The sequence below is a fragment of the Athene cunicularia genome (genome assembly GCF_003259725.1).
Source record: "Athene cunicularia isolate RWA chromosome 2 unlocalized genomic scaffold, athCun1 chr2_part1, whole genome shotgun sequence".
In the NCBI taxonomy this organism is placed as follows: Eukaryota; Metazoa; Chordata; class Aves; order Strigiformes; family Strigidae; genus Athene; species Athene cunicularia.
The window spans coordinates 48,643,429-48,669,790 of NW_020799095.1; the positions used below are offsets into that span (position 1 = coordinate 48,643,429).

At 40.5% G+C, this 26,362-nt stretch overlaps 1 protein-coding gene across 1 annotated transcript in view; it reads right to left on the bottom strand.

The window, feature by feature from the left end:
* The window catches only part of CRHR2 (corticotropin releasing hormone receptor 2), a 109,028-nt gene extending 84,451 nt beyond the window's left edge, over positions 1–24,577 (bottom strand). Inside the window, exons 1-2 of the mRNA XM_026841612.1 lie at positions 24,113–24,577; positions 23,850–23,969 (exon numbers count right to left, since the gene is read on the bottom strand). Of these exons, the coding sequence (XP_026697413.1) occupies positions 23,850–23,969; positions 24,113–24,230 (238 nt within the window). The 5' untranslated portion in view covers positions 24,231–24,577. The remainder of the gene's footprint in view (positions 1–23,849; positions 23,970–24,112) is intronic.
* Between the last annotated feature and the right edge of the window lie 1,785 nt (positions 24,578–26,362).

A 26,362-nucleotide genomic window follows, 5' to 3' on the forward strand; every position in this document is an offset into this window, starting at 1 on the left:
ATACAAAATCCCCCATAATCATACTATTTTACAGGACGAGTGAAATATGCAGCAACCAAGAGCCTGAATTTTGATTGTGGAAATGGCTGTTGATGTGACAGGTTATAAATCGATTCCTTAGGCCATCACAGATCAGGTTAGTTTGAGATGAGAAAGCAAAACCCCTGCAGATACAGGGAAATACAACAGGAATTCCAAGTCTTAATGTCCTATTATGGTTAATAATAGTGCTACACTTTCTGTTGTCTCTCCCTATAAATACTCTCCTTCTTCCATGGAGAGTAGAATAAGTTTTAAAAAAACTGCATGAAAACACTTGACAGGAGAAAAGCAACACCCAGCTCAGATCTTCTTTCTTTCAGAGTCACAATGAGGAACAGCAAACTTTCATGAAAGAAATTACCTTAAAGAGCACTGAGCACAGTTTTGCCTCCATCCCTGATAGTTTTTCTCTTCCCATCCTTGAAACTAGTGCCAGAAGTTTTACTGAATAACACAAACCAAGCACAGCATTGATATAGGTTCAAAGATGTTCAAAGGGTGGCAGGGATTAGCAGGGATTAGCTGATTTTGCAGATAAAATATGTGCCACATTGATAATGTACCTACTTGTTTAAGCCTGAATTTGAAAGTCCACCAGCTGCTTAAACCACACAGGGCTCCCCCTCCTACACTTTATATTACGGCTTCCATTGCTGTAAAACACTGCTTCATTTGCACGCATTCCCAAAATGTAGCATGAAACATGGATCATGTGTCAATCCTTTCCTCTAGGACAATATGTGTCAAAACTTTAAGTGAGATCAGAAACCTGAGAGAATTAATATTTCATCTAATGTATGCTAGTACTGGACAGATACCAGGAAATTTGGTTTGCAAGTGATATCAAAAAGGAAGTGAAAAAATATGAGATTAATTTTGAGACAGAACTGTGAAGGACCATATTGTTCTGTAAGGGTTGTTTTCATGCACACACGATCTTATGAATCTGAAAACACAGATCAAAGATAAGCATTTGGCACTCTGAGTGCAAGATGGGACTGTCTGCAGTGGTCTTTGGTCTCTGTTTCAGTCCAGTTTCCCAAGAGATCTCCCAGCCCCCACACAAGTGATCTTTCTCCTCACAGGAAACTTCCCTGGGCACAAGTAGTTGAGTGTTGGCCAATAAGACCATGAACAATCTGCAAAAGTTCAGGCAGGTGGAAAAGAGGAAAATACGCTGTTACCCTGACATAACCTTATTAATACAGTGCATCACTCATCTGGAAAACCTGCTGTTATGTGGGAAGGTGCTTTCTCATCACCTGATAATTATTGTCTCTCTGGGGGTTTGAAGTGGCATGGGAGGGAGAAAGGGGATTTTAAAATCTCTTCTAATTTTACAGTACATAATGGGTGCTGTCAGCACATGCTGTGACAGGCTAAGAAAAGCATTTCACCAGCTTCATTTCTTGGCTGAGCTCTCTGATGAATCTTAAGAGCCTGAGCTCATTTCAACTAGGAATGATTAGGAGGCCATATCTGAACCATCCCACACGGTTTTGGTTTCACTGTAGCCTGGCAAACATGCTGTGGTAGCTTCAGTGTCATCACACACATCTTTTTAAGACCCATACACATGCAATCTCATTGCTGTCTCTAACACTCTTCATAGAAAAGCCCTACCACAAAAAGGATGAGGATTTCAAATCAGGCCAAGAGTCATCCTTATAATAGTATACTGCATTCAATCCCCTGATGCCAGTGTCAGGGAAAGACTATGGCTACTCTGTAGAGAAGATGTCCTTGTATTTCTCTCTCAGTGCCAGGCAAGGTAATAAAGAAATATCTGGGAAGCCTTTCATTGCCAAAAGACAACAGAGACTCCATGGCAATGAAAGTTTTGAGAACTGTTGCTGTAAACAGAGGTACAGATTTGAATATAGGGAGAACAGAAATTGTGCTCCCAAACATGTGGTGGAAGAGAAGACGCTCTCTAAACTGGTGCTGCTGTGGGCCCTTGATCATCACTGGAATTAGCTCCTGGCAGAAGTGAACTATATAATAGGTACCAGTATGCAAACTTCCCAGAGTCAGTTATGTACCACCTGCAGGTACTGAAGTGTCTGAAGAGTGAAGGTTGGTGATACTCTGTCCAAAACTGGTATTACCAAAGATGACAAAGAATACTATTCCCTTTAATTAATTCACCATACAGTTTCATGACTACAAGGAAGTGGATGGAAAGACTAAGTCATTTCATGCTGGCACAAAACACTGCACACCTTGCAAATGCTACGCATCCAGTTGTCAACAGTTACATGCACTGCTTTACATACAGGACATTCATCTTAGGCTGGTGATACAACTCTCCTCCCAGTACAAAAAAAGACAGAACAGCCCCCATAATATTCTAGAGATTTCTCAAAGTTCTAAAAATTACACTTCTCATTGTTTCAACTTAGCTCAGGTTTTTCCTCAACATTCATTAATTTTCAAGCAAGTTCCTCTCACTCTGGAATGACATTATTTAGTTTGCTTTGAAGTCATACTGTTGACACCTTTAATTCTTCATTTCAGGCCATCTTTGTAAATTTTATTTCTGGTTATAATTATTATTCTTTAATTTTTCCAATCCTTCAAGAGACTGGAGGATGTATACTATAAGTGAATCTTATGCCCTGGCTTGTCTGTGCTGGTTTCCAAGCCATCAGTCTCTTGCCCCAGAAAGCTAAAACTTCCCTTCCACTTGTGTTATTGCTAAGGAGGAGCTTGTTCTAACTAAGAAAGGTAGGTGACTATATTAAAGATAAAAGGGGAAAAAGGTTTTCTTTTTTTTTTTTTTTCTGAAGCTGACTATGAAGGTTTTCTCTTTAGGTCTAGAACTGAGGCTTTCAGAACTCAAATTTGTTGGTTTAATCAGCCAAAGATTTATGTACCACCTTCCTGGGGAAAATGCTGGCTCCAGGGATTCTGAATAAGCACCATAAATTGGATCCAGACTGAAAATAACCAATAAAAATGATACATGAGTAGGCTTTTTTTTTTTTCCCTTTTATTTTTGTTTTGTTAATCCAGATCAGTCTTCAGAACCTAGTGTGGTTCCCAAAGGACAATATAAGCCTGAATAAGTCACCAGGGAAACAAAAGATGAAAGAAAGAGGTGAGAGGAAAGCAAGGCAGTCTTCTTACCCCAGCAGAGTCTCTAAACGAATGATGCATCCAGTTAGGAAATCAGTCAAGAACTCAAGGTGCAGAAAAATGTTCTAGGTGTTTCAAAGAGGATAAAAGAGTTGGTGATGCACAAAGGACCATAAGACAGGATGCTGTGGAAAGGTCCTATCATTCAGTAGTGGAATTTGCTTGCTCTTTAAATAGTTGCAGATTTCCTGTCATGTTGATATGGAAGATGGGCACTAGGACTGATTGTTTACAGTGGGAATGCAAGAAGAGAATTTTTAGAAAATCTTGAAAAAGATTTCCCATTTCCTTTCAACAAAGAGCAATAAGATCAGGTAAAATATGTTTGAAAGTACTCATTCACCTAGAAGTGCAGTGCTCATCATTCACTTCCACTTAGATGAGACTTTCCCATTTGGATGCTTACTACCTTCTTTGGTAATAGATTTTCTCTTATGAAAAGAAAAACATTACTGAAAAGAATAACATTACTGAAAAGAAAAACATTACATTTCTTACACTGAGGCAGATTTATCCATAGTGCCAGTTCCATTTCAAACACAGAATTAACCCCTAAGAGCAAACTGAGTGTCCATTATTTAATGACTGGGCATTCAAGTGAGGACTGCTTAATTTATGTTCTCCTTGGTACCAAACCACAAAATCTTAAATCCCAAGTTTGCCATGAACAACTGTGTTGTAGAAGGGAAAACAAATAAACAAAAAAAAAGTGTAAATGGTCAAACTGCATTGGACTTCAAAGGATGTAAAGTGCATGAATAGGAGTCTTAAATTTATAACACTTTTTAAAGAAACAGCTTTGACTTCATCTGCCAAACAACAATGAGCTACTGGATTACATATCAAATGTGGAAAAGATTATATTAGGCTTGTTTTCTTTGACAGGTGAATTAAAAGGTAACTTTTTTTTTTTTTTTTTTTTTTTTTTTTTTTTTTTTTTTTTCATTTTATGGCTGTAAAACCTTCATGTGCACTCTATGATTGGGGTACAGAAAAGCTATATAATATATTGAAAAGTGTGTTAGTTTGAAGGTTTGGACCTATTTTTAATTTAAAGTGAACATGAAAAAAATCTGCAGCGCAACATAAAACCTCTGTACAAATGAGCATTCAACTCCTGAAGCCTCTTCTGTAAGAAAAATAAGCAGTCATTTACAGTTTCCACTGGAAATTTTCATTTTGGCCCAGTGCCTCAAGACACTAAGTAAGTGCTATTCTGTTAAGCTCTAACATGGTTTCTTTCCATTTTTACCCTATGAATTTTATTTTATAATACTTCAGTAGGGAGATCCAGTCTACCTTGAACTGCTCTACCACCTCCCTTTCAGAGAACAATGTAAAATGGCAAAGACCTTCTAAAAGACCTGCAGTTTTCCCACAGTTTTCCCTTCAGTAATGCATTTGCCACCCCTGAAGGCTCATAATTATATATGTGGGTCAGACCTCATCTCCAGACAGGACAGAAGGAGAGCAATAAAGAAAAAAAATGAAGTTTTTAAAAAGGTAATAAAATGCAGTATAAAGAGCAATAGTGCTAAGTTCTAATCAGCTGTTCCAGCATCTCAGCCAGTCTGGCAAGGCTCTCTACTTATCTGTCACAAACTACACCTAAAGAATTCTATGAGGTCCCCGTTTTGCTAGCATTGTAATGACAGCTCTCAAAGCCCATTCAAGCAGCATGTCCATCTTCAAGCCAAGGTAAAATAGGCTTTCCTCTCATACCTGCTTTTAAACATAGAAACGGTACAGATGTGGAACCTTCTTGAGTTATTACTAAAGATGGGCATGTCCAGAGGGTAATTTAGTCTATGCATCTTTCTTTGTTGATCAGAAATAGAATTGAGAGGACAGGCTTGGATTAGTCATCATTCAGAGATGGCTAAAATTCAGTGAGATAAATCCCACCTTATGTATATAGTCCAAACAAGAATTTATTTTGGATATTGAGGTTCAACAAATACAATGCTAAGTTTTCTAGCATGGGGCCTAGAAGATTTATACAGTAATAAAATCTAGATGGAATTGCACACTCAGGAAGGGTGTGATGTGGCAGGGTCACCCAGGGTGCATACAGACCCTGCAGCAAGCCATAGGTACAGAAGGGAAGTTTATACCTCCTGAATCTGAACTTTGTTCCCTCTATGATTTTAGCGGGAGTACTGATGGATTAATACCAACAAAAGAAAATTTTGAGTCTTCTGAATTAGATTCTCTCTTCTGAAGTGGCATCTGGATGTTTTGTACAGCACTGACTTCAGCTGCAGTAGCTGAAGCCTCAATCAGAGACCCAGGCTCTCATTGTGCCATAAGATGTACTCACGTGAAATTGAAAACAGCACCCTTCCTAAGTTTCAATGAGCTAAGGTTATGAAGAAACAGTGTAAGAAGAAGAAACTGGAGGAAGGGTGCAGGATCCAAGCCAGACAGTGAAAAGACTGCAAATAGTGCATTGAAAAAAACAGTCACAGATCACAGGTAATAAGGAACACAGATGTTCCAGGACAGAGTTGCCATTAGCCTCCATCAAACCCACACAACATGGAATGAACCTCCATTCCCAAAGAAGTGATGATCACAGCAAGCACACCAAGGGAAGTGGCTTTTACATAAGTGATCCTGACGCTCATGTAAAAGCCAGGCTCAACCCATCCACAACAAAAACGTAGATTAGGGAGTTCACAGCTAATCGCTATAATTAGCTGCTACGATTGTACATCCAGAGTATGATAGGAAGAAACATTTAGCTTCAGAGAATTACTCAAGATCTAGTTCACTCTAAGAGAAGAATATAGCTCATTATCTCTGTTTAAACAGACTTACAACACAGTGTACATATAGCAATTACTTCAAGTGCCTCTGTTACCTCAGTAATGAAAATCATTTATGAAAACTATTCATAGGATGCTTCGGACTGGAGAGAATGCTACTTGATTACATCTGACCGCAGCCAGTTAAGAAATTCTCCTTTAAATCCTTCTACTTACTGTCTCTTTACCACTTACTTTCCCTTATACATTTTTCTCATCCTGAAATACTGTTGTTCATGATCAAAGCAACTGATTTCAGAACTTTAACACTGAGTTACACATAATACATCTGTAGAAGGATTTTGTGAGCTGTACAGTAACACTAACACATCATTAACTGTTGCAGCTTTTAAAACACTTCTTCATTCTGTAACCAGATGAAACATCTGGTTCAACAGAAGCAAGCAGTTCATGTAGTTATACATCAGTGCTAGTTCCTTTACCAACATTCAGAGTGCCTTTAGGAGAGTGTTACTTTGTTAAAGGGAAAAAAAAATCCTGAACATCAAGAGCTTCACTACCTGATCTTTCCAATATCCTGTGAAACAACAGTGTAAAAACACAACTTCCCTTGTGATAACTGTGAAGGAAATGGATTCACAAATGCTGCTGAAACTCTGGAAAGTGAAGTTCCTCAAGGTCTGTTGAATGGAGAACAGTTAGTGAAGGGAAGCCTGGAGATGTCATGATACAGTTCCTTGACTATCAGCTGATGGTACCAGACTGACTGAAAACTGAGAGTCCCATCTCTGGAGATAAGTTAGAGAAGGCAGAAATGTACATTCAGTTTTCACACTCCTGTGGAATTTTAAGGACCATGTTAAATAGGTTATGATATCAGAAACTCCAGGAAAGTTTAAAAATATTTGTAAGGAATGAAGATAATCACTACAGATCGATGAGTTTGATTCAAAGAAAGAAGATCAATTTTCAAATCCTTTGAAGTAAGAAAGATAACCAACCTAGAATTTCAGGTAAAAATCAAGTCAGTTTAATCTGGTGTCTCAATTTTGGGAAAGGATATGTACTGCAGGAAGAGAGAATTTCTCCATATGACTTCACTAAACTGTTAAGAAATTAAAGTATCTTTGAGTCAGCCCACTGAATCCCGATTGTTTTCTGAGACTGAAAACCAGTTAGTATATTTAGCTATAGACCACAGGTTGAATTCAAACATTCACACCTGGCTTAAAATAAGGCCAGAGATCACTATTGAAACAGTTATATGAGAATCATGACTGTTGGGAATATTTACAGAGAAGTGATGGGAACATAACTGAGCTAAAGCGCGTAGCAAGACTGCAGTAGCATACCCAAGCATTGACAGCTCTGCTTTTTAGTCATAGCTGGGCTAGGGCATCAGAAACTGATGGTTGTGCTGATACAGCTTTGATGTTATTAGCACTACATCAAGCTACACTAGGTGCATCTGTAACAGTCAACAACTTAAAACACATCCCTGACTGAAGAGTAGATCTATCCCTTTGTATGGCTCTTTGCAGAAATAACCGATTTCCTTTCATATTCAAGGTTGGATATGCCGCCAAATATTAAGTCAACTTGGGTAGACTGCATAGAAATTTCATTCTGCATATTCCATTCAAATGTCCCAGTTTGTCTTTCTGGAAGTCTTTCCCTAGGACAACAGCCTGTGAGTTGTAGCGTTCAGTCCCCATAACCATATTTCCAAACTTTAAGAATTTTGAAGAAATACATCAGAATTAATTTTGCTGTATTTATTTCATATCTTCCTGTGGTGGGTAGACCTTGGCTGGCTGCCAGGTGCACACCAGACCGCTTGTTCTCTGCCTCTCCTCATCAGGACAGGGGGATAAAATAAGATGAAAAACTTATGGGTCGAGATGAAAACAGTTTAATTAAAAAAGAGCTGAAACTGGCTCTGTTCAACATGGGGGCATCCCCTGGTTTCTTCTCACAAAAAGCCACTCCTGCAGATCCCTTGCAATCAAAACCTTGTTATATAAACTCAGTACACCTCTTTCCCCTCACACTTTCTGGCCTTCTGGAGCCTCCTAGTAGTTGCCTGGGGCAGCACATATTTTCCAGTGTTTGTTTAGAGCCCACCAGAAAAAGATCTGGTCCCTAGCAATGCAAGCAAAATGAAAGTAACTTTTACTATCAGTAACCATCGATAATCTGGTCCATACAGAAATAAGTGAACAAGAAAATACTGCAACAAACAAACAACACCATTACAACAAACTACAATATTAAAACAAACAACCAAACATCTCTTGCCTGATCTTGCAAAAAACTGAAATCAGTTCTAAAATTGCAAAGCATCATTTACATTTGCATGCACTCATGAGATTCATCTAAGTAGTCAATAATGAAGCTGAAACCCACTTATTAAAGAACATTCTTCTGGATATATTAGTACTTCCAAAAGAACATAGAAATGTCTCATGATCTTTTTCCCTGTCAATTATCTGATTATTACTTAACTCTTTAATGCAAAGTTCTCTTGCAAAGCTTCCTGCCAGACCCTCATAGTCAAAGGCAGGTTTATGTGAACTGTTACTACGTAGCACTACTCCTTCATTACAAAATTATATGTATTATGTACAGCAAAATTGCATAATCAGTGTAATTAGCTTATCTCAGTCATTGGTGGCAGTGGAAATAGCTGCGAAGGTTAAACAGAGGGGAAAGTTAATGACACCCATTCACTAATAAGGATTACAACTGTAAACCTGACTGGCTCTAGCTGTCTGTCTTGTCCCAGAGCACAGAAAGCTGAGAGGACCATTAACTAGAGGCACTCAAAAGACGCTGATTTATAGCAAATACCTGGTGTAAACTGCAGAAGCTGACTCATAAATAGAAGAGTGTCTGTGAGCTGGGGCATGGGATGAACAGTTAGGGACAGTATCCTCAGCTTTTGTATTAGGCTATGTCAGACACACTGATGCATCAAAGCCCCACAATGCACAGTAAAAAACTAATACTTCACATTCCCAGTTTTCTTTGCTTTTCCCTTCTTTCCCTCCTTGTCCTGACAATAGCTTTGTTTCACTTTCTACTACTTACTTAAATATAAGCCCTGATTCTGCACTTTCTTTAACCTAGAGTTAAGCTACTGGTTGCACTAGTGGTTCATTTCTTATGCTTGTGGGCTGCCGAGACCCTAGTTGACGATCTCACACACCTGCACTGCTCACACACAGCCAAGTTGCAACAGTATTCACAGGGCTGGTATCAAACAGACAATAAGCCCTCAGGAATCAATATACCGTTACTTTGGTTTTAGCACAAAAAGGCAATGCAGAGATTGATCAAAGGCTGCTGACTTCTAACATACTGTCTTTCTCACATCATTGCCTGAGAGCATGAAATCCTTTTATTCATGTGTGCTACAATGTTGCATGATGTATTTGAAGTATATTTTCACAAAAAAAGTATTTGAAAAACTAAACTCAGGTTATGGAAAAAGGAGACAATCTCCACTGATAAAGCAGGACAGTGCAATCATTTATCTTCACTGGATCAAGGAATGAGGCAAAATCCACTGGATGGGATATCTGACAACAGAATATGTATTATACTAGCAAATGTAGCCTAGGAAACAACTGCATTGCAGAGAACACTGAATAGCTGAATAAATGTGATTTTGATAACTAAGCATTTCCTTTGGCACACACAAAAACTGCAGGTGCTACAGAGCAGCAGATCTGCACCAAGACAATAAGGCATGAAAATAAAGAATTACAGGTGAGCTGTGAAAACATATGGTTAAACATAGAAATATGTTGGTAACTGTAGTGAACATTTACAAGCTCATGGATAATTTTGCAACTCTGAAGATGTTAATTACAACAACTTCAGTTTTCCCAGACCTCACAAAGGGATGCTTTCCATTCAGTTCACGTTTTTGTGTTGAGAATAGATTTTTATTGCTGAAAGAGAGTGGTGGAGAAAACAATATTAAGATATTGAAATCCAACTGCCTGCTTAGCACTTTGTACATCTGAAACTCTTTGTATGAAAACTTATAAAGGACTGCAAAACAGATTCTGTCCTCAAAACCATCCTGCTCAGTCCCAAAGAAATTGACACTGAGGAATTGAGGTGACATATTACCAGGGAACTTCTTGCACTCTAAACCAAAAAAGCAGGAGAGAAGTCTTTATAGAGTTGGAAGGCTCCAGAGGTCCTGATTTACTGGAATTACTTTACAAAGGGCAAGACTGAAGGACGGGAGACTGAAGCAGCTTGCCTGAGTTCAGTTCCAGGGTATGAAATAGGTCTCACTTACTGTCTGTTCTGGCAGTTACAAGCTGCATTTGTCATGAAACTATCCCAGTCCTATCCCTTTCAAACTGGCACAACCACAAACGTTGTCTCTTGACTGCAGCAGGATACCAGAACAACTTCACACATTAGTGATGTCTGAGATGGATCAGCCTGTAGTCAGGCTAGTCTTTGCATTCACACTGAAAGCTGCTCTTTCAAGGCAACAGAGTCAGAACCAAAGTGGCCCTGTCACATGCCTGCTCACAAACTCAGGGGACAAGAAAGCCAGAGGATAAACAGCAAGATAAGATCATGAAGGAAACTAGTCTATGAACATCTCTTCCCATAGGTGCATGGGAAGAGAGAAAGTACTTAGGCCAAATATGCTAAAGATCAATCTGCACATCACCTTTTCATTTGCAAAACAGGTATGTTAGCTCTGACATTTTCTTCTGTTCAGTTTTAATTTGCTCAGAGACTCTGGTGGCACTGCTGTCGGTAATTGTTTCTGTTATTCTGTGCCGCCTGCCTTGGATGCAGTACAGCACATATCACACTTATTCTTTATATCTGGTATTTAACCAACAATTCACTTCTCTCACCTGCTGTTCTTTGGGATGGCAACTCAGAATTTTGCTTGTCTCACAGCTGGCAGCCAGCTCGCATGGCACTCCAGTTCTATTCCAGAAATGCTTTCTGAATATCTCCTAGTGTTTGCCTCATCCCTCTGTCAGGGTTCATGCACTGCATTCTTCACCAGCACTAACATCTGAGCCATTCCTCACCTGCATTCTGTTATGACATCTTTCTTTCCATCTAACCTCACAACACTTCATCCTTAATTGTCAAGGAGCTGGTTGCTGCTTCTCACCTCTGCACAACCTGCCATGCTACACTGACAGCTCTTACTCCTGCATAATGGCATTTCTACATTTTAAATCACTTCTCTAAAGTCTTCTGCAGGAACTCCATCCTCACCCTTGCCCACAGGGACTCTTAACTCATGTTCCCCAGGCACAAGGTTTCTGTCTTCTTGCTTACTTTCACCTGAACCATTAACCTCCCTTTCCATTCCCAGCCTGCTTGGTAGATGCTCTGCTTTTCCTCTATCCTTTTTTCCCTCATACTTCCACACTTCCTGCAACCTTTTGTAACTGTAGAGGAGAAACAAATTAGCAGTGGAAGCCAGTCAGTCCCAGTGAAATGAAAAATCTTTTAATTCTGAGAACTGTTCTACACATTCCCCAGATGTTGTCAGAAAGTGTTATCTTTCAGATGTGGCAGGGCTCCTGCATCAGGCATTTACCTCACTGTTTTGATGCAAGCTCTAGGCTTGCCAGAAGGACATCTGAACCAAGTCACTGGTGCTTTCTCCTGAGAAGAGAATTGAACAGAAGGTTTATTCCTCTTACCTCAAGGTAGAAAAGGATGAGGATACCAAAGTCAGAGGTGAAGTTTCCAGCAAGCAGTATAGCAACACTCAGAACCCAGACACATTGGAAACTTCCAGCACTTAAACTGCTTAGCTTATCTCAAGGAAGCTATCTTTATCTGGTCCTTCTACCTTTAACAGATATCTTTTCTGAATGAGCCATCAACGAGTCATCGACATTTCAGGATTAAATCAAAGCAATTAGTCCTGCCTTTTCCAGCTGATTTTCATTAAGGTAACATGGCAACTAGACAAAGGTTAGTGCCCAGTGAGTCTCACTTGATTCTCCTCAAAGGAAGCAAAGGATGAACTAAAACAAGTAAAATGGTTTAGAAAAATTACACATTACACAACAGGTATATGAATCAAAGCAAGAGACTGAGACTATTCTCACTCTGTTGTACATCATGCAATACAAATTTTTAACATTCTGTTTACAGCTCAAGTGTCCTGGAAACTAAAACCCACCGCCATTAAGTGCTTTGTCACAGCTGTCCATGAAGACCAAAAGATTGATAATAGAAATCACTGAATAATCCATTTGAAATCTGTAGGGATATCACAAAACCACAGACATGCTGGTTAGCAGGAGCAGCAGAGTTTATCTAGTGTAACTTGTAATATGACATGTTGCCACATCATGTTTATTTTTACCAAGTCAAGTCAGGACTTCTTCAGCTCAGTGCTCAAAATCACCAGAAATGCTTCACTTCCAGAAGGTACCGGTAAAATCAGAATAAAGTTTTCAAAGCTACGCATGAACCTAAGGACTTGGACACGTAACTGACTTTCCATAATGGAATCAATTTCTTTCCCTGAGATTTCAGAAGGTGAATTTTAGCTCAGGTTTACGGGAAGCTGAGTGCACAGACAGTCAATTTCCATATGGACCCAGAGCATCAGTGACTCAGTCATATGTCTACCCCATTCACAGCACTTTCTGTGCCTAGTTGGGTTACTGTGGGGAACGGGAAAAGCAGACTGGAGTTTTGATAGAGAGTCTAGAAGAGGTAATGCACTGAGGGCAGACAGGAGGCATGCAGTTATCTAACCAGTTGAAGAAGTGATGAAAAAAGGACAACACCAATTCTCTCAACACCCTTTAGTTGTAATGAACATGCTCAAGCGTTCCACCTTTTCTCCTCTGTCTGCTGATGTAATCACAGTAACTCATCTATGGATATGCAGCTGAATAACATAGAATCAGTAAAATAGAAATCTCTAGGAAATACTTTACACCCATTTGCTGAAAAATCTAACTATATCATATTTCTAGTTACAGGAGAGCATTTTACATACTCCCATGACATTATAAACTGAAACCCACTACTATGACACCTGTGCTCTTCTGACATGCTTGCTTCTCTGGTTCAGCTCAGAGACCCTTCTGTTCCCCTCAGCATTCACTGAAGGAATAAAACAAAGTCCTTGTGTGAGTATAAAATTGCTATTACTATTGTTGCTGGAATTTATTTTACAGGAGGAATGCACAGTGAATACAAGAGAGATGAAGGGGTTAAGAACAGATGAAAGAGGCAAGGCCAGGCTGAGACTGGGTTTGTAGGTGCATAAGGGTGACAACTACAAGGTAAGTCCTTTGTGGTTATGTTTTAGCTCTCCTCCAGGAAAGAGTAAGAACAGCAGCAAAATTCAGTATTTGTACTGCTACAGCCTCTCTCCCTGGGACTGGGCAATGCAGTGCATCACCATATCTACATTTGGATTCACCCCTGCACTTTTTGAGACACAGGCTTTAAAACAGAAAGCAGATCCAAATTGAACTTTGTTCCCTCGCTTCTCAACCAAAACCCGAAAGCCTTATTTTAGTGCTGCAAAGAAAGATTCCTTAGTCACAGTCAGCTTTGGTGCAGTGCTGCCAGCTGACAGGTGGAAATGTTCATTTTTAGAGAGGGCTAATGAGAGGGAGACATTTGTTGAATATTGGCACAGTAATGGAGCAAGAGGGTGAGTTTATACATGAGGTTTATGCGAAGTGGGCTATTCAGATCAGATTAGATGGCCAAAATGAACCTAAAGGGAATTTATTGGATCCTGGATTTCTTTAGTACAAAGTGTTGGCAAGGAAGAATGAAAGGAGTTCACTCTACAGAGGTCTTGTGAGCTGGTGGCAGAGTTACCTGGCTCCCACACAGTCCCATGCCACTCAGAGGACTGGTCATAGAAATCCCCGCAACTTTCCACCCAAGATGTCACCATCCATGCTCAGAACAGCAACATAAGCCCTTGAAAAGGGCTTCCCAAGTCAGGGGTCTCTCTCTCCCACCATAGTTCCCGGGACAGAAGAAATTCCTACCAGGCAGCAACCTGCCAAGCACTGTCTCTATGGAAGCATAACACTGAGAGGTCTCTCTGAAGATGCTTCTCATCATCCCCATCATCCCCTGCCTTTTACTCCATTGTCTTGGGAAGAAATAGGGTATCCTCAGTTTATGATAACTGGAAATTCATTTCCAGCAACTAAACACCTGCTGTTCCCACTAGTATCCAAGCAGAGCTCAGAGCATTCAGCTGGTCAAGTGTATTAAGATCAGCACAGAAAATAAGATCGTTGAAAATACTCTCTGCTTCCAAACTCTGCATTAGTTGCTGTAGTTGAAAAGCAGCAATCAATGTGGCAAGTCTGGAGATTCTGCAGGAAGTAATGACTGCTCATCATGTACTTCGAAATACACATATGCTAATGTTTCAGGTATTACTGGCATAATTCAGCCATACTGAAGTTAAATTAAAATTATAAGCAGTGAGAAAAAGAATCACTAGGAGTTCACATCTAAGTTTAGTTAAAATGGTGATGATTCACTAGCAAAGAAATTTCCTATTTTCTTTGTTTGTCTCATTTCCATAACACATTTTCTGTTTTCCAAATCTCCGTTTGCTCCCTGGCTGACTCAGGAGGATAAGGAACTGCATCAATTCTTGTGTCACTGTATGGTCAGTGCTTTCCAAGCATCAGGGGTTTGGACAATGCAACCACATTGGGAAAGATTCTTTCTTCTGTTTTTCCCAGGGAAAACTGTTCATGAGATCTGGAGGGTTTTTTTTGTTTGGTTTTTTTTTTTTTTTTTTTGTTTTGTTTTGTTTTTTTCGTGTTTTTTTTTGTTTTTTTTTGTTTTTTTTTTTGTTAAATACCGAGTTTCTGTTCCTATCATTTGCTTCAATGTACTGCTTCTCGCTGCACAAGTCTCATATGGAGCAGCATCTGGCCCTCTGTTATTCCCAGCACTGCAGAGAAATAAGTCAGCATAAAGCAATACAAGTTTTATTGATTTTATGAATTTGTCCCAAGAGCTACCAATTACAGATTTCATGAATAACACCTGAGAGGAATGAAACTGAAAGGAAAATATCTACTAAAAATCCATTCTCCTCCAGTTTCCATGGGAAACCACATTTCTCATCACCTTCTCAAGCTACTAAAAGTGGCTATTCTAACCTGGATGTCAAGTCATAAGCAATATTGGGATCAAAAACTGAGTAAGAGTTTCCTTTTCACAGGACAGCAGACCATGAGCAAAGTCTTGCATGACTTTCAGAGTCTGAGAACTTTACTCAGACCAGGACACAGCTTCAAGTACTGTTCTTCCAAGCCACAGAAATCACAAAGATTCACCATTACATGAACAGCAAAGATACTTCCATGTTCCTGAAGAACACAGAGGAAAATACAGAGTCTAAATCTAGTCAGTGGACTTGCCGATCTGCAGAACAACCTTCCCATGAGCAACAGACAAGTTCAGCAGTCATAGCTGAAGAAGGTATTGTCCCACTGTTAATATTTCTATTTGTTATTCTTGTTAAGTAGGAGCACTCAGAGCATCTCTCAAGTACCTGGGGGTCCACAGGAAGAATCTAACAGTCTCTGCCAGGGGACAGCACTCAGGCAGGAGAGATCAGGTTGATGAAATAGGAAGCAGTATAGCAGTGAACAGCAAGGAGTGTACAGCAAGGAGAAACCCCTGTATCATTCAAATGCATCCAAATGCAGGTTCTTGTTGACTACTTAGGCTTCTTTGATAGAGTTGCTTCACCCCTGAATGGCTACATCATGCATTGCATAGCTCCACTTCTTCTCACATAACACACACCAGCTTGGGAACAAAGCTTAGCACTTCCCTTTCTCTAGACTTTCAGAGCACCCCTGGGGAAACTACTACCAAGCACCTACCTTCAGCCAGTGACGTGCTCTCAAGCCTCCACAAAGGCTTAGACATAAGTGTTCCTTCCAGAACACCCTCCACATCCTCCTCCCCTGGGTCCTTGCCCCACTTCAGGAAGTCTCTTTTACCACCCAGCAGGATGGGGAAGCTGCAGGGGCAGCACTGTCAGTAATTAGAGCAGGATAAAGTCCAGGACCACTATTCACACCAGCTTCTTTTACCCCATCCATCATTTCCACCCCCAAGTGACTCAAGGCAAATGCCTGTGGACACTCAGTTTACCTGCACTTTAAGTGACACCCTGTGGCTGAGAGGAGGAATTACGGATGACCATTCCTTCAGTGACTACCTAAGGTTTTGTGACAATAAACAGAGAGGCTGAAATCCAGTCAGTCACAGTCTCAGGTGCTCAGCGCCTGGAGAGAACTGCCTGATTCCACCTTCCCCAGCAGGGTTTCAGACCTCATCCTCCCACAGCTTGGCTGGACAGAAAATGTGTCACAGGGCAGAATAAAACAAGAAATCCCATATCCACAAGAGAATGCCCGCACTAGATGTAGCTGGGTGGGATTTTTCTCTCATTTTGACATTGTGAGATGAGAACTTCCTGCTTTGTCTCCCTTCGTAATGTATTTTTTTCCCTTCCCCATATGTTCCTGAGCCATTCCCTCTTCCCCCTGGCCCCAGAAGCGTATGATTTTGCAAATATTGTCTAATACTTATCTTGTGGGAAGAAACTGAACCTCAGTCCATCTGTTTGCCAGCTGGTAGTTGCTGTCAGCTTAGACAACAGCTCACTATCTCATGCAAGTTACAGAAAGGTGGATGGGGCAGCTTCCTTAGAGAGAGGGTCACAGAAGCTTCCATAATAATGTGGGCAACCCTCTGTTTGCTGACTTTCCTGAAGGCCACAAGGTTAAGAGCCTTCTCTTGCTGTGATAAGTCACTTTCCCTAGAAATCTTGGGTGATGGCCCCTCTGCCACAAGTTCAGGGTCACCACCCTGAAGGGTAAAGCAAGGGACTGGGCCTCCTGCTGCTGCTGTCAGGTCTGATTGACTTTGGCAGAGATTCAGGTGGGCTTGGTGCAGAACCGCAGCAGCAATCCCGGCTCTGAGAAATGTGTGAAGTCCGCCTCAAATGTCAAGCCTAAACTTAAAACAATCCCAATCAGATACAAGATCATAGCAAAGCCATCTCATAACTTACTAGAGAACAATGAAAATACTAATTGTTGTTTAATTGGCTGGAGAAAAGGTCCCTGAACACGCCTGAAGTAACGTTAACAATCTTATTTTACTGCATGCAATTAAGTTCTATTCTGTGCTCAACGCAGAAATCACATATTTCACAGGATGATATTAGCAGGAGCAAGAAAGATGGGTTCTTTTCATTCCTCCTTTTAAATATTTTCAACACTCTTCTTCCAAATTGCACAATCACAGTGATCTCTTACCACAAATTACATTTTACAATGGAAAGAAAAAAAGAAGAAAAACTTGAGGAAAAAAAAGTGAAGCCCCTTGCATCTGTGCAGGCACTGAAGTCAAGAGTCTCCCACTGCTGTATTTGTGGGTGAATTCAACTTAAACTAGCATGAGAAAAAGAACAAAGATGGTTGAAATCTTGATCTGGACACAGTGCTACTGGAGTCAATATCCTAAGCAACTGCAGATTTAGTGTCCTCAGAGAGAAGCTTTATGAGCTTAAAAATTATGTTTTACTTCCTCCCCCAGAATTCCATTTCTGGCTTTCTTTTTTCTCTGTCGTGCTTGATTTTTCATCTGTCTCCTTCCTTTAACCTTTATGTGCTCTGGACTCTTTAGCTGATAATATTGTGTCGGTCACCCCAGGATGGTTAAAACATGGCTTCTGCGGAACTGCAGAACCTTTTTTAGTGAGTTCATAATTAAAATTGGCTACAAAGCATTTAGTCTTACCCCAAATCTCCTTTTGCCATTAAACAGTCCAGTGGAATAAAAGCCTTCTGGACATCTAACAAGGTTACAGAGGAGAGATGAGGAGGGAGTAGTTCTAGGGCTTCATAGTACTTTTCTGAGCCTGAAAACATGCATTGCTTAGCAAAAAGAGAAAGCTGTGTATTTGATCTTTGAAACTCTTATTTCAGAAATGTGTTTTAAATATATAAAGAGCCCATCAATCCAAATGGCAGTGCACCAGAACTGCTTTGCATCTACTGCTTCTCAGGTTGGGATGCTTCCTCTCACCTTGTCCTTTCCCCAGCCCACACCTCAGCTGCATCTCCTCACTGCACTCAGCTGTACCTCCACTCATGCTTACAAGGCTGCGTTGATGGGCATTTTATTTCTCTCTCCAACAAAGATGAAAGGCTATGAGAGCATAAAAAGTATCTGTCTTTTACAAAGGGATTCAGCTTTCAAAAATGCACCCTTTAGAAATAAAACCAGAATAACCTCTGAGTAAAATCTAAGTTATGTGGATATGAACAACAGAAGGGCTCAAGACACTAAAATACACAACATAAAACTCAAGTAAAAATGTTAATTGAGCCTCTAGGCTAGCCACTTATAAAAGTGCACATTTCTGTAATTATCAGGACAGGTCTTACCCACATAGTATAAATAAGACTCTGTGACCAATGATTTCTAAGCTAGACTCATGTTTTATATGCAAACTGAAGCCACCTGTCCAGAAGAACTTTGAACAATAATTAATCAGAAAGAAAAGCAGCAGAGGTTAGATCTTGAAAAAAGAATGGCTGTTTAACCTATGAAAATTAGTCCTTTTGCTCTTTTTAACCTCTTTCAAAAGCAGAGGGGATGCAAAACAGAAGAGCTATTAATTCACTTCTTTATCCTTCCCTTACCACACAAAAGATTATTTGCCTCTGTTCAGGATGCAACAACAAAGAACTGTAGGAATTTTTCTTTCAGTGTGGAGTAAGCCATGTCAATAGGTACTACTGTGATACTTGTGCCAATGGCTCTTTCTCCCATGTCCATCCTTGTGAACAACAGCCCAGTTGCTAAGCCGCCACTCTCACCAAATCATTCTCAACAAGGCAGCTGGGTATAGGACCACCAAAGAAAAGGTGCTGTGCATACCCTCAGAATAAGGACTAGGCAAGGAGGGACCAAACCCCCATCAGTGCAAGGTTAGCAGTGCTTATGTGACTGTTTTCAGCAGCATAGTGCCTGGAGAAGATTAGGATGCATTTTGTGATACCTGGAACACTCATCTAAAGTGGATATCTCAGTCAAAGAGCTTTCCTATACTGGGTGTGTGTGTGGGGGGTGGTGGTGTGGGGGGGTGTGGGGGCAGGATTTGCAGTGAGGGAATTAGAGCTATAGAGACCTTTTGTTCCTGTTGATCACAAAAGCAGTCTGCCCTCAATCCCCAGGTGTGGGTTCAGTTCAGCTGAACAGTCACCCAGGGATGAATTCAGCTGCCTAAACACAGACATTGTATCATTTGTCTTAAGAGTATGTGCAACACCTATATGTGGCCTTGAAGATAAAATACAAACCTACACAAAGCCTGGACCCTCTGAAACAGGAGCTAGACACAAAGCAAAATACTCCCTGACATAATGGCACTAGCACTTCTGCATGGGCTACTGAACTAATCTATACATTTAGTCTGAGCTCGGTAACTCTCTAGGCTTCATTCCCTGTAGCAAACAGAGCTCCATTAACTTGTATTATACCTTAGATACTTAAATTAGCTGTTGATACCTACATTGCAAAATCTAGATTTGTGTGTCCTAATCCGCAAGCTGGAGGCTTTCCAGTGCTTCCATCTCCTGCCTGCATCCAGCACAAACCAAGCTGAGCAGCTCCTGACAGGGCTCACCATAGAATACCCCTCCGCTGCGCTGGCTGTTGTAGACAAACTCAAATCAGGCAGCTAGGGCTACCGGAGTCAATGCTTATTGTCCATCAGATGAACATCTAATCCTGGCTTTCCCCACTGCACAGGTGATTTGTATGCAAAGTAAAGAGCTAAAGTAGATATACTTTAGCCTGTAACATGTGGTAAGTACTTATATGCACAACCACGTTTTTGCAAGCAGCAAAAAGTCTCATTACTGCCCATTTGCCGAATTAATCAAGCTTCAGGATATCCTAATAAGTGAATTAATCTCTTTCCTAAAACAAGAATAAAAGCTTCACACTGACAAAGCATAAACACATCTAGAGGGCAGCAATGATATTGTCATCTTTAGCTAAATATAGAACCTAGCAGAGACAAGTGCACAGCCACACGCTGCACCAACACATTTTCCCCTTTTTTTTTTTTTTTTTTTTTTTTTTTCTTTGAGAATAATACACAAGTTCTGCAGCAAAACTGCTAAGTTGTAAGTGGATGGCATCATTTTCAGATCCTTGGTCAAAGAACATTTTGCCTATATTCCCAAATCATACTGCAGGGTAACCAGATCTTGATTTGTCAGCACGACTTCCCAAATAAAGAGGCAGGAAAAAAGATCACCAAAATAACAAAGTGTCAGAGATGAAAAATACTCACAGACTGACAGACTTTGTTTTACGAATCCAGCTGAAACTTATCTGAGTCACTCAGCAATTCCCAAGAGACACAGAGAAACAGACACAGGCACAAAATCACCACGGAGATTTTTTTGCAGTTAGAATGGAAATATTTTATGCAAACAGTTTATTCTATAGTGGCAAACAGGAGGGGATTTTTTATGCATCAGTTCCTCTTCTTTTTTGACTCAAATACTCTTTCATTAAATTTTGCTGGCATATTGCAGAGTTTGAGAGTATTCCCCACCCAAGCACTCAGGGGTTCTAGTTAGAGCGACAACCAGAGCATGATATAGGATAGATACCAAGCCAGGGTAGGTCCATCCAAAGCCTTCGGTGAGCTGATCTGTGGTGATGTGAACTATCTGTCGCATTTTGTCTTGAATTCCATGCACTAAATGCACAGAGACTATGATAAGGCACTGAAATAGCCCCATGAGAACCAGAACTCAGGCAGCCTGGTTTTGCATGGATCCGTATCTTGTGCTTGACTCAATCTGGTATAAATTTTTTATACAGTTTGGGCACTTCCAAGTCTGGGTTTTCTAGTGTCTACATTGCTTTCATTTATGGGCAATGGTACTGGGTTCATTCCCTCCAGCTGATGAGCTACTTTTATGAAACTGGTAGAAACTTGGAATCTTTGAGAGCTTCATTTCTAAAAACCAAGAAAAAGGCAATGAAATTGATCCAAAAGTTTTATACACATTAGAATGAGAAATATACTCACAGCCGTACAAAACCAAACTAAAGATACACTATAGTTCCTATTGTAGCTTGCAAACACAGGATGCATGACTGTATAATAAATAGCTGAGTTATGACCTAGAGCTGTATAAGCCCTTAGCAGAAGAAAGGCATTGCACATGCTTTTTCTAAACTTGTCTGATTTCTCTCTCAAATCAATTCAGTACAATATTACACACTATCATTTCTTCCTTTCCTCACCAAAATGCAAAACAAAACAGGATAAAACTACACTACATATCCTAGGCAGAAATATTACATTGCTTCAAGCCATCTCCTGATCGAACCTTCACTTTGCAGGTGGATTATTCACCTCTGAAATTTGCAAGATCCATTTCCCATTCTGTATCAGTTTTCTGTCATTATTTTATTCTCTGCATGAGGTCCACAGTCTAGGTTTTAAGCACACTGAGTCTCGTTACAAATGGCCCTCTAGTCAGCCCACAGACTCACTTGGTGAAATCATGCAAGTAAAAGTAGTCAGATGTGTTAGCATTTGGCCTCTGCAAACTTTGGATATGTTCTGCATGTACTAATTGCCACATCTTTCAAACCACAAAAGAGATTTTACCTCTGTATTTGAATATTAACCTGCTGTCCTACAGCTTTCCCAAGCTTTAATCACCAGCTACCATCGCCCAAGAAGCTACTGATTTTACAGGTTGACTCAAATCTCAGTCTAGTCCTTCCCTTCCTTTTCTGCGCCACAACTTGGAGGAGCTACACACATGGGTGTAAGATCAACTGAAAGACACCTACAGTGGCTTCAGTGTACTTTAGTTCTCTGTTGCAAGCTACATACGCTACCAAATCTGCGCACCAGTATGCACTACCAATCTGTCCTGCGGACACGCATTTTCTCAATGTGACAACTAACATTTTATGTTGAAAGAAGAAAAATGTCCACTTCCCCAGACTATGACAAAATAATGCTTGAGCATTTCAATAATACATTTTCATCAGTCATTAACATGCCATTGTTTTAAGAGCAATGAATTTAAAAAAAATTATTAGCCCTGTAATATAAGCATTAGCCACAATTGTGAAGAAGAGGAGCAAGGAAGATCTTTAAATCAGGTCATTGATGAACTACTGAAAGCAGTAACAAAGTTTATCAAAATAAAATGGAGTATTCAAGATTTTTTTTTCTCCCATGCACAGGAAAAGCATTTAAATTCTCTCCACTGCGTTTCTTATATAAATAAGGAATTATCCATAGTGCATTTTTTTTTCCCTCCTCCTCTCATTCCTTTTGGAGAAACAAGGCAGTGGGAATACTGACATCCCCACCTCAAAAAGGAAATGTAAAAAAAAAAAAAAGGCATACTACTCCGAGGTACCTTTTCTGTGGCTGTTCTTTTAAGGTTCATTCTGATACATTTGCTCTTGTCTGAGCTATCCTTAATTCTCAGAAATTTTCTTCTGATCTCAACTGAGGCTGTAAAGGTAGTGGACAACCTGCTGTAATCAAAGACAGAGTAACCCATCCCTTTGCATGTTCCCATCCATTTTATTGCAAAGAGTGCAGGTCAGAGAACACAGGGTTTGAGGATGATCTTGCAGTACTCTGAGGTAACTACCTTACTCTGTTCAAAGTCAGGGATGACAGAAGCTGGTCCCTAAGAACAAATCTGGAAAAGGGCTTTGTCTTGCATAGCAAATATACAAAACTTTTGTCTAGTTACCAGATTCTTGACACCTAGAGCTGGGGAAAGAATAAATTCACTTTCAACAAGATAAAAAGGTCTAAGATGACAGAGTCATTCTTTTATGGGACTTATTGAGAATGCTGGCCCCACAAAATTAACAATACATGAAAATTAGACTACTGACACCCCAGCAACAATTAAGAGTGAAACACAGAATGAAATATCCTCATAGACAAAAGCACACCAAGCAGTCTGAGAAAACTAGTGACAAACAAGTGAGTACATGCATTTGGAACTAATATGTTAAAAACTCTTAGTGAAAGGTCCAAAGACTATCGAACAGATAAGGAAAAGGAAAAGGAAATGAGTGCCTGCATTCGACAGCCTGAATAATAAATTTTTAGTGAGTCATCATGATTGTTTACCTCTAAGACTAAAGCATCAGTTCTAAGAGATTTCTAAGGAGCCCCCATGTTCCCTCGCTTTGAATATTATTTGCCTCATAATATCCTCTGTTTCCCTTGCAGTAATGATGCAGCCATTCCACCCTCATAAGACAAGCACTGATGAAGTTACTAAACAGATTCCAGACCTCAGCCTTCTGTTTGTTAGATATAACTTTCAGCACAGTTTGTCCCCCTGTTTACATAGACAGGCTCTGGAAGGGAGAGTCCTTTCAAAATACAGTTCTTAGGTGTTAAAGACTTCCCAAGCCAAAGGACCTTTAACTATCCAAATGCTGAAGCACTGCTACAAATACATTCAGCTGGATATATATATTCACATGAACAAACACACAAAGCACAGTATACTCTCTTTAGATTGCAGAGGATATTTTTTCCCAGATCTACCTAAATACAGAAGTAAAAAGGAGTCAAGTGTCCAAAAGTCTGTGCTTTTGAGCAATCTCCATCATTCCAGATAGGAATTTTGAACATACAGGCTGGAATGTGGAGGAAATGTTGATTCTCAGGAAAACATTTTTTTTTTTTTTTAAATAGAAAATATATTTTAGGTCTCCCCAGGTGCCTTCTCAACACCAGATCTGTGAGAGAAAGAAAGGAGTAGTACTTACTTGTGGTGTTGTATTTGATCCCATTGAAGAACTCGGGGCAGGGTCTCTCTACTAGTTCCCCCGCAGAGGTTCTGGGCCAGCAGGTCCCGATCTGATCAGTGGTGGCATTGCAGTACGGACCTTTTGCGTTAAAAAAGGGAGACAGAAAGGGAAAAAGAAGCAGTTGAGAAAGCACTAAAGAGAAACACTTTGCATCACAAAGCAAACCGAATTTTAGCACTTAGAGAGCTTTTCCGAGCCCTTCGCCAGGTAATGTTTCCTACCATCAAAGCCCAGGAAAGGGATAGAGGAACTCTCTAAAAAAGTCTCTTGTAAACGATCCAGGAGGCTGCAGTTGACATCAAATTCTTCTAAGATGAACTGAGATATGGTCACATCCATTACTCCTCCCGAGACTGCCGGACTAGATCAGGCTCCTTCCCCCTTTTCTGTTTGGTTTGTTTTGGGTTTTTTTTTGGCGGCGCGGGGGGATTTCTTCCCCTCTCCTTTCTTCCTCTCTGGAAACAAATGAACATCAAGCTGCGGACACCCTGCAATCTCGTGTGTGTGAGCCTCTCTTCCTCCCAGCGTGCTGACAACTTGGCTGAGAGTCTGCGTCTGGCTGTGCAGTTCAATCCTCCAAGCTTTTCTTTGCTTTAAAACAGCAGCTCAGGAACCAATGGGATCACACTGAGCCCAGAGTAAGGGGCTTGCGTCTCTTAGCCAGCTCCCCTGGTCTAGCAGCTCTCCAGTGCCGCCTCACATTGCCAGACTGTTGTATTGCTTTCTCTCCCTCCCTTCTCACTCACGCGCGCACACACACACACACAGTTTTATTGTTGGCTTCGGGGATGAGAGCTTTTGCAAAAATAGTCGCTGTAAATTAGAGCCAGGGAGAAAAGGAAAAGACATCAGATGAGTATAACTCCTCTGTCTTTTTGTGAAGGAAAGAAATTCCTGCCTTTACTGTGTGGAACTGAGGATGAGCAGAGATGCTTGGACGGGGACGGGTAAGAAGGGACCCAGTCCAGTAGCTGCCGTATTGGATCCTGAGCAGGCCTTTCTCAAGAAGAGAAATAAATAATAAAAGCTGGGCTGAGGGAGATGGTCTGACAGAAAAAAGGCATCAGAACAAAGGAATCTGGAGTAACCACCTACAGGAGAGGCAGAGTAAGGAGAGTGAGAGAAGGGTTGGGAAACCAGCCTGGGAGAAGCAAGGCACAGAAGCAGCACATCTTTCAGCTACATATGCAGTGGAAAAGAAAGGCCACTCTCCCATTTTCCAGTGGTAGCAGGGAGCAAGCATTTCAGAAAGGATGAGCACCCAGACCGATCCAAAGAAGCAAGAGGAAGAGCCTCTAAGCAAGGAAACCACAATGTGGGGAGAGAGAGAAGAGCAAAGGGCTTGAAAAACTGAGGTCATTATGAAACAGGATGAGAAAGGTCTGGGGAAGAGGAAAGATGAGAGGAAATTTGGAGGGAGCTGACCAGATGGTTGGTCATCTTTTGGGAAATCAAAGGTCAGTACAATGGGAACTGGGTGAAGTTCTGCACTCTGGGACATGCTGGAGAGCAGCTTAAACCTAACCAGCCTTTCTGACTTGCTACATCAGGATATACAGAAATCTTTACAAAAGTTGCTAAGGAGAATTATCTAGGATCACAGATTCAGAAGGGTCTTACGAAGCAAACAGAAAACTGACTTGTAAGGGAGAAAAGCAAGGTCAGGATATATGCTAGAAGCAGAGATGAAGGCAAAAAGAGAAGGCAAGGACAATAAAAAAAGCTTTGACAAAAAGAAAGAGATCCAGAAATGAACTTCTGTTTAAAATCTGTGTTCTCAGCTTTAGGTCAGACATGGTGCTTACACCGAGTTCCTGGACTTTACCCATTTAAGATTGAAGGGCTTTATTCTTTACTCTTCAAGGACCAAAAGAATTGTGTTATCCAGTGAAAGAAAAAAGAAAAAAAACACTGAGTTAGAATGACAAATAAATTAACAACATGCACTGATGAGAGAACTAGCCAGGATGCTATTTTGCCATCTGTGAATCTGGAGATTTTTTTAACATTTTCAAATTGCAGTGTGGGGAGAAGGAAGGAGTGCCACTGTGGTTTTGGGATGAACATTTTTGTTTTAAATTTGTAAAACCCCACATAAACAGTAAATGTCCTGACTTTCTAGGCAGCATGACATTCTGTGGCAAGTGAATGCATCTCTCTGTTTCTCTCTTTGGAGCCACGATCTCCATCTCAAGCAAATGTTCCTACAATTGTAAGCCTTCTTGCAAAACCTGCGATCCAAAAAATTGACCCTTGTCAACACCTTTGTGCCATGCATCTCTAATCCCAAAAGCAGGAGACAAAATTTCATTAGCATCATCCACACAATGTGACTGCCACCAACATACCAGTTGTCTTTAAACAAGGCTTTGAGAAAACCCTACTTTTTGAACTTTCAAAGAGTGCTCTAAACCTCTAAGGCAATTCATAGACATGTATCCCTCAAAGTACCGTCAACTCTACACTTTTAA